The 9725-nt window shown below is 24.5% G+C and overlaps 1 protein-coding gene across 1 annotated transcript; it reads left to right on the top strand.

Moving 5' to 3' along the window:
- Positions 1–1131: 1131 nt before the first annotated feature.
- Positions 1132–5837, top strand: LOC142224487 (uncharacterized). Its single transcript, XM_075294263.1, has 5 exons — positions 1132–1222; positions 3379–3534; positions 3694–4350; positions 5655–5709; positions 5768–5837. The coding sequence occupies exons 1-5, from the start codon at positions 1132–1134 to the stop codon at positions 5835–5837; spliced, it is 1029 nt and encodes a 342-aa protein (XP_075150378.1).
- Positions 5838–9725: the final 3888 nt, after the last annotated feature.

The following is a 9725-nucleotide window of genomic DNA, read 5'->3' as shown; positions in this document are numbered from 1 at the left end:
TTCAAATTTTGAAAAAAAATTCTTCTAGAAATTAAATTTTCGAAAATTTTTTTAAAGAAATGGGGTTTTCGAAAACTTTCCTATAGAAATGAAATTTTGACAAAATTTCCTATAGAAATGAAGTTTTGACAAAATCTCCTATAGAAATGAAATTTTTACAAAACTTCTGATAGAAGGGAAATATTTAAAAAATTTGATACAGAAATTAAATTTTTACAAAATTACCTATAAAAATAAAATTTTTACAAAAATACAAAATTTTTTATAAAAATATTTAATTCTGTACAAAATTTCCTATAAATTGAAATTGTGAGAAATTGTGTGAAATTGTTTTGTAAGATCAAAATTTTGAAAAAAAATATAACGAAATGAAAGTTTTAGAAAATTTTCGACAGAAATTAAATTTTGCAAGAATTTTCAAAAAAATTTCGTAGAAATGACATTTTGACTAAACTTCCTATACAAATGAAATTTCAAAAAACTTTGGAAAAATTTTGCTATGGAAAAGAAGTTTTGAAAATATTTCCAACAGAACTAAAATTTTAACAATGTTTCCTATAGAAATAAAATTTTAATAAAATTTCCCAAAGAAATTAAATCTTGACAAACTTTACCAAAGAAATTCAATTTAAACAGAAAACATGAAATTTTATAATTTTCTACATAAATGAAATTTTGAGAAAATTCCTAAAAAAAATGATTTTTTTTTATAGAAAATAAATGTTTAAAAAATTTCCTAAAGAAATGAAATTTTGACACAATTTCCTATAGAAATGAAATTTTGACAAAAATTGTTATAGAAATGAAATTTTGAAAAATTTTTCGATCGAAATTACATTTTGGCATAAACTTCTATCGAAATAGATTTTTTAAAAAAATTCTTATGTATAAAATTTACACAAAATGTCAACCAAAATTTTCTTAATTTATCATAACCCTTATGTCCATTGCTCTTCATTTAATTTCAATTACTCATTTTAATATTTATAACGAAGCTAAATAAGTATATTCCATACAATACAAAATGAGACGATTACCCTCTCCTTTGTAATGTGTTGTGATTATTTCGTCATATCCACATTATAATAAAGAGCCTCTTCATTCAATATATATATTCATAATTTTACAAATATGCCAAAAATACTTATTCATCAGAGTATGATAGTTTCTGTAGAAATTACAGTCATATTACAAGACAAGTTATGTTGTAGATTTGATCTAAGTAAGTATCTTCTCCAGTATGGAATGTCAAGTGATAGCAGAAATTCTATTTATGTGAATAACGTTTTTGAAAAGTGCCATACTACCTAGAAGGAGAACAAATGAGGTGAGCGTTTTTGTATTGACATAGAATATAAAACAATTTTTCAATGAAGAATTGCATTAAATGACATGTGCCACAAAGAACAATGGGGGGAATATTTCCAAAGTGGGAAGTAGATAGCATTGGAATGTTGGAAATATATTTCGACAAAATCCCATCATTTTGTTTGTCCTCCTACAACCTGCTATTCTTCTCTTCACAGGAAACTAAAATTTTGACAAAATTTCCAATAGAAATACAATTTTGACAAAATTTTCAATAGAAATAAAATTTTGACAAAATTTTTAGAAGAAATAAAAGTTTGAAAAATTTTTCAAAAGAAATAAACTTTTCACGAAATTTTCTATAGAACTAAAATTTTAACAAAATTTTTTATAGAATTAAAATTTTGATATAATTTTCTATAAAAATAAAATTTTAATAAATTTTTTCTAGAAATAAGATTTTGAAAAAACTTTCTATAAAAATAAAATTTTAACATATTTTTCTTAGAAATAAGATTTTGACAAAAATTTCTATAGAATTAAACTTCAGACGAAATTTTCTGTAGACTTAAAATTTTGGCAAAAGTTTCTATAGAATTAAAATCTTGACAAAATTTTCTATAGAAGTGCAATCTTGACACAATTTTCTACAGAAATTAAATATTGACAAAATTTCCAATAGAAATAAAATGTTCTATAGAAAATTTACAAAATTTTCTATAGAAATAAGATTTTGACAGAATTTTCTATAGAAATAAGATTTTGACAAAATTTTCTATAGCAAAAAATGTTGACAAGATTTTCTATAGAAGTACAATTTTGACAAAATTTTTCTATAGAAATAAAATTATGACAAAATTTTCTATAGAAATAAAATTTTGACAAAATTTTCTATAGAAATAAAATTTTGACAAAATTTTCTATAGAAATAAAATTTTGACAAAATTTTCTATAGAAATAAGATTTTGACAAAATTTTCGATAGAAATAAAATTTGAACAAAATTTTCTATAGAATTAAAATTTTGACAAAATGTTCTATAGAAATAAAATTTTGACAAAATTTTCTATTTGAACAAAATTTTCTATAGAATTAAAATTTTGACAAAATGTTCTATAGAAATAAAATTTTGACAAAATTTTCTATAGAAATAAAATTTTGACAAAATTTTTTATAGAAATAAAAATTTTAAAAAATTTTTAAGAAAAAACTTTTGACAAAATTTTTTACATAAATAAAAATTTGACAAAATTTTCTATAGCAAAAAATTTTGACAATATTTTCTATAGAAATAAAGTCTTTACAAAATTTTCTATAAAAATAAAATTTTGAAAAAATTTTTCTATAGATAGAAAATTTTGCTAAAATTTTCTATAGAAATAAAATTTTGACAAAATTTTCTATCGAAATAAAATTTTGATAAATTTTCCTATAGAAACAAAATTTTAAAAAAAATTTCTATAGACATAAAATTTTGACAAAGTTTTCTATAGCATTAAGATTTTGGCAAAATTTTCTATAGAAATAAAATTTGAACAAAATTTTCTATAGAATTAAAATTTGAACAAAATGTTCGATAGAAATAAAATTTTGACAAAAAATTTCTATAGAAATATAATTTTGACAAAATTTTTTTATAGAAACAAAAATTTTACAAAATTTTTAAGAAAAAATTTTTGACCAAATTTTTTATATAAATAAAAATTTGGCAAAATTTTCTATAGAAAAAAATGTTGACAAAATTTTCCAAAGAAATAACATCTTGACAAAATGTTCAATAGAAATAAAATTTTGACAATATTTTCTATAGAAATAAAATCTTTACAAAATTTTCTATAGAAATAAAATTTTGACAAAAATTTTCTATAAATAGAAAATTGTGCAAAAATTTTCTATAGAAATAAAATTTTGACAAAATTTTCTATCGAAATAAAATGTTGACAAAATTTTCTTTAGATATAAAATTTGACAAAAGTTTCTATAGAAATAAAATTTTGATAAAATTTGCTATTCGGATCGGACTCCCGAACACTTTTGAAAATACTAAATTCGTTTGTATTGCCCACAATAGACTATGCATCGATTATATATGCATCTGCAACAGAGACTCGATTGAGAGCACTAGATCCGATTTTAAATACCGGCATACGACTCTCCATTGGTGCTTTCAGAACCAGCCCAGCCGACTCAATGCAGCTCCTTACATCATTTCCGCCCTTGCGACTTCGTAGACTGAAACAATGTTTAAATTTTACTCTAAAGATTTTGTCACGTCATAACCACCCCCTCTATAGGAGAATGAATGACGAAACTAAACTCAATTACCTTAGATCCAAACCGATTCGAAACCATCCACTTTATCTCAGATATTACGATCAATTTTTAGAAATGACCAACAAATATTTCCTTGACATACACATGATTGATAAATCAGAGAGCTCTAAGTGGGCACCATGGACATTTCTGGACGTAAATATAGATGTTTCACTTTCTTATTGCAAAAAAATGGATATGTCACCCTTAGAAACCGAGAAACGCTACCTGGAGGCCATAAACACAAAATTCAAGGACTACATTAGATATTACACTGATGGCTCTGTAATTAATCAAAAGGCAGGCTTCGCTATTATCAGCGACGACATACATATTACAAGGCGAATACCAGACTTTTCTTCAATATACACATGCGAATTATCAGCAATAAGGGACTGTTTGAGGGCAATTCAACATGAGGATGTTATACGACCGGTGCTTATTTTAACCGATAGTAAGAATTCACTGGAAGGCATGAGTGATCCTTTCAGTAAAAATACTATTATACAAGATATAAGAACGATCATATCAAAGACACCTAAAAGGAAAATCGTGTTGATGTGGGTACCGAGCCATCTCAATATAAAGGGAAACGAAGTGGTAGACCGACTTGCTAAAAATTCACTATTAGGTGAAATCGATAATGGATACAAATTTCAACACAATGATTATAAGAGACAAATCAAAGCATACATATATGATACATGGAATGAATTATGGCAAAGGAACAGTGAGTCGAAGTTATACTCTATTTTAAGAAGCGTACCCCATGAATTCTCTCCACCGATACTTCCAAGGGCAGACTTAGTGAAGTTAAACAGACTTAAAATCGGCCATTGCCTCTTCACCCATAAATACCTTATAGAAAGGGATAGTCCCCCACGATGTGAGTGCGGTGAATCCCTTTCCATCACCCATATTTTTAACGATTGCACCCGAATAAGTCATATAAGAAGCAAATACGGAATCAATGATATTACCATATTATCGAGACATACTTATTTTAAAAATATTAAACGATTTCTGATGGAAATCAACTTATATAAATCGATTTAAATTCAGGACATATTAAAATTATTTGAAACTATTATGAATCTTTGAAATTATATTGACATATGTATATAAAATATGTATATTGCTAATAGTGAATAAGATTTTAGGGTCTATATAACCAGACTGTGTTGAGACCCATACAAAACCTTAAATAAATAAATAAATAAATAAAATTTGCTATAGAAACAACATTTTAACAAAATTTTCTATAGAAATAAAATTTGAACAAAATTTTCTATAGAATTAAAATTTTGACAAATTGTTCTATAGAAATAAACTTTTGACAAGATTTTTTATAGAAATAAAAATTTGACAAAATTTTCCATAGAAACAAAACTTGGACAAAAAAAGTGAAAATAAATTTTTTAAAAAAATCTCTATAGAAATAAAATTGTGACACAATTTTTTATAGAAATAAAATTTTTAGAAAATTTTCTTTAGAAATAAAATTTTGATCATGTTTTCTACAGAAATAAAGTTTTATCAAAATTTTCTATAGAAATAAAATTTGTATAAAACTAAAACTTTGACAAAATTTTCTATAGAAAATACATTTTGACAAAATTTTTTTATAGAAAAAAATTTTGACATAATTAAAAGAATAAACTAATAAAATTTTTGAAAAAAAATCTATAGAAATAAGATTTGGCAAAGTTTTCTATAGAAATAAAATTTTCTATAGAAAGTATGATACAATTGTCTATAGAAATAAAATGTTGACAAAATTTTCTATATGAAAAAAAATTTCCGAAAATTTCCTTTAGAAATAAAATTTTGACAAATGTTATATATACATAAAATTTTGTAAAATAAAATTTCTTGGTTTGATAATTTTGTGCAAATTTTGATAGATTATTTTGGGCTCGTGTGGCAACCATGTTCCCGTTTCATGGTATTGCTGAAAAACATTGTTTTGTTCAAGAAATTTTTCAATACCCTATAAATTTTGATCCCATTGTACATGTATGCCATCGTTTATAGTGATGGTCCTGATGACTTTGGTTTCGTTATTGTTGCCTTATAGCCAGCTCACCGAGTATGAGTTAAATGTCCCTTTGGCAATTCATTCAATGTTTGTTTGATTTAATATGCAGCAAACATGCAACCACTATGAGGACTATTTTAGAAACTCGAACTACAACCACAGTATTAGCTGTCATTTAAGCTATCCTTCGTACAATGCCATTTTCATGAGTACTCACCCACTTGGAAGAAACGACAGTGCCCATAAAAAGGACAATGGGAATATGTTAACGCTTCCGTTATCCTTTTTTTTTGTTTGGTCTATGGAAATTCAACACTAACATAGTTCGAAGGATATTCTGTCTTAGGTAGGGTTGCCACAGAGAGATTTACGATTACGGGATTGGGATTTTTTATTGGAGATATGGCAGTTATGATATATTTGTACGCAGGTAAGGCTTTTAAAAGTTTTGAAGAGGGTGACGCGAAATGAAATTGAAGCTTGAATTTAATATGCGGGATTTTTTTTAAATGATTGATATATTATTCTCAAAACCTTGTATCAGTTACAGCGACAATTGACTCAATCCACGATTCGAACCAATTTTTAGTTTCCTCATAAGAAGGGAAATTGATGATAAGCCATATCACCGATCGGAACACGTGGAGCAATGTCTGATATATACAACGGATGCGGTGGAACTTTCCCTACTGTAAATAAAAGATATGGAATGAGGTTATGACATGAATATAGGTTCAGTATAGCCTGACGCGTATATTCTGTTGTTCAATCCCGAATTACTAATATGTCCTCCCAATATTTTCCGATGGCCATAAGTGTTATGCCTAAAATGATATATTTTTCTTAGGTCTTATTCCCTTTTTCTCACCATCCATATTGTACAGGTTATGGCTAGGAACAGTCCATATTACTCTCCATTGTTATGATAAAACTGCTTTTGAAATATTGGGAGTTTTTTCCTCTTCATTATGTCAGGGGGTTTTGTTATCCTGCCTGCTATTCTTGCTGTTGTTTCTGTGTGTTTTTTTTTTGCGTGCTTACTCTTTTGTCGATATTTTCAATAAAAATAGGCAGACGCCTGGATGAATATCCATCAGAAGTTCCTCTTCATTGACATCATCTTTATCATTGTCATCATCATCAATATGGAAAATATGAATTTTGTATGCCAGGGAGGTAATGTGAGTGTAAGAAGCTTCAATGCCATGTAAAAATTCTACACTTGAGTGTAGGTGGGGTGACAAGAGATGAAGTTCATCTACACATACATTTTTTTATGCATTATTGCCTTTATAGACAGAGTCTTCTTTATATCTTTACAGGATGTCGCTACAGTGGAATGGTCAATATTTTAAGTTCCTTAGGAAACTCAAAAATAAAGTTTTCTATATAAATGAAATTTATAGAAAAATTTTATATAGAAATGAAAATTTCAGAAAATTTCCTATTGAAATTAAATTTTGGAAAATTTCCTATAGAAATGAAATTTGGAGAAAATTTCCTATTGGAATGAAATTTGGAGAAAATTTCCTATAGAAATGAAATTTTTGAAATATTTAATATAGACATGAAAATCGCAGAAAACGTCCTATCGGCATATGGTGGAAATTTCATGGAATGATATTTACGGCAGATGTTCCAACATCACATTTTTAGAAAATTTAATATAGAAATTAAAATTTCAGAAAACTTCCTATCGAAATGAAATTTTTAGAAAATTTATTGTAGAAATGAAATTTTTGGAAAATTTCCTAAAGAAATGAAAATTTGGAGAAAATTTCCTATATGAATAAACTTGTTAGAAAATTTTCTATAGAAATGAAATTTTCAGAAAATTTCCTACAGAAATTAATTTTTTAGAAAATTTGCACTGGAAATTAAATTTAAGAAAATTTCCTATAGAAAATACATTTCCAGAAAACTTGTTATAGAAATTAAATGTTCAGAAAATTTCTTATGGAAAAAAAAAAATTTCCAAAAATGTTCTATAGAAATGAAATTTTCCAAAAATTTCCTATCGAAATGAAATTTTCACAAAATTTCCTATCGAAATGAATATTTTGAAAAATTTCCTAAAGAAATGAAAATTTAGAGAAAACTTCCTACATGAAAGACATTTTTAGAAAATTTTCTTAGTAATGAAATTTTCAGAAAATTTCCTATAGAATTGAAACTGAGAGGGAAAGTTCCTATAGAAATGAAATTTTCAGAAAGTTTTTCTGTAGAAATGAAATCTGGAGAAAATTTCTTATAGAAATCAAATTTTCAGAAAATTTTCTATACAAATACAAAAAAAAAAATCCTATCGAAATGAAATTTTTGAAAAATTTCCTAAAGAAATGAAAATATAGAGAAAACTTCCTACGTGAATGAAATTTTTAGAAAATTTTCTATAGTAATAAAATTTTCAGAAAATTTCCAATAAAAATGAAACTTGGAGGAAATTTCCTATAGAAATGAAATTTTAGAAAATTAACTATAGAAATGAAATTTTAAAAAATTAACTATATAAATGAAATTTAAAAAAAAAAATCCTATAAAAAGGGAATTTTCAGAAGAATTTGTATAGAAATGAATTGGAGAAAGTTTCCTCAAGGAATGAAATTAAAAAAAAAAAAAAATTATATAAAAAAGAAATTTTTAGAAAAATTGCTATAGACATGATATTATCATAAAATTTCTTCTGGAAATAAAATTTTAGAATATTTTCTATAGAAATAAAATTTTGAAAAAATTTCCTATAGAAATAAAATGTTTGGAAAATGTTCTATTGAAATTAAATTTGGAGAAAAAGTTCTATATAAATTATATTTCTACAAAATTTCCTATAGAAAAGAAATGTTCAGTAAATTTCCTTCAGAAATGAAATTTTCAAAAAATTCCCTTTATAAAAGAAATTTTTAGAAAATTTCCTATAGAAATGGAAAAAAATCCTATAGAAATGAAATTTTCCAAAAATTTCCTATAGGAATGAAATTTTCAGAAAATTTCCTATCGAAATGAAATTTTTGAAAAATTTCCTATCGAAATGAAATTTTTGAAAAATTTCCTAAAGAAATGAAAATCTAGAGAAAACTTCCTACATGAATGAAATTTTTGGAAAGTTTTCTATAGTAATGAAATTTTTAGAAAGTTTCCTATAGAAATGAAACTTAGAGGGAAGTTACTATAGAAATGAAATTTTCAGATAGTTTTTCTGTAGAAATGAAATCTGGAGAAAATTTCTTATAGAAATCAAATTTTCAGAGAATTTCCTATAGAAATTAAATTTTAGAAAATTAACTAGAGAAATAAAATTTTAAAAAATTAACTATAGAAATGAAATTAAAAAAAAAATCCTATATAAAGGAAATTTTCAGAAGATTTTGTATAGAAATGAATTGGAGAAAATTTCCTATAGGAATGAAATTAAAAAAAAAAAATACTATAAAAATTAAATTTTTAGAAACATTTCTTTAGAAATGATATTATCATAAAATTTCTTCTGGAAATAAAATTTTGAAAAAATTTCGTATAGAAATGAAATTTTTAGAAAATTTTCTATTGAAATTAAATTTGGAGAAATTTTTCTATATAAATGATATTTCTACAAAATTTTCTATAGAAAATGAAATTTTCAAAAAAAATTCCTTTATAAAATGAATTTTTAGAAAATTTCCTATAGAAATGGAATAAAATTCTATAGAAATGAAATTTTCAGAAAATTTCCTATCGAAATGAAATTTTTGAAAAATTTCCTAAAGAAATGAAAATTTAGAGAAAACTTCCTACATGAATGAAATTTTTAGAAAATTTTCTATAGTAATGAAATTTTCAGAAAATTTCCTATAGAAATGAAACTTAGAGGAAAAGTTCCTATAGAAATTAAATTTTCAGATAATTTTTCTGTAGAAATGTAATCTGGAGAAAATTTCTTATAGAAATCAAATTTTAAGAAAATTTCCTATAGAAATGAAATTTTAGAAAATTAACTATAGAAATAAAATTTAAAAAAATAAACTATATAAATGAAATTTTTAATAAAATTTCCTATAAAAAGGATATTTTCAGAAGAATTTTTATAGAAA

Source organism: Haematobia irritans, chromosome 2 (genome assembly GCF_050003625.1).
Source record: "Haematobia irritans isolate KBUSLIRL chromosome 2, ASM5000362v1, whole genome shotgun sequence".
In the NCBI taxonomy this organism is placed as follows: domain Eukaryota; kingdom Metazoa; phylum Arthropoda; class Insecta; order Diptera; family Muscidae; genus Haematobia; species Haematobia irritans.
Note: the sequence above shows the minus strand (reverse complement) of the source record. Positions and strands in the feature narration are given on the sequence as shown.

What these genes read in the sequence shown, in the direction of transcription:
- LOC142224487 (XM_075294263.1), top strand. Translation starts at nt 1,132, where the DNA reads ATGCCAAAAATACTTATTCATCAGAGTATGATAGTTTCTGTAGAAATT. An exon ending in ATGTTGTAGATTTGATCTAA is followed by an intron (nt 1,223 to 3,378) that starts GTAAGTATCTTC and finishes TGCCCACAATAG; the next exon opens with ACTATGCATCGATTATATAT. An exon ending in CCTTATAGCCAGCTCACCGA is followed by an intron (nt 5,710 to 5,767) that starts GTATGAGTTAAA and finishes TTTAATATGCAG; the next exon opens with CAAACATGCAACCACTATGA.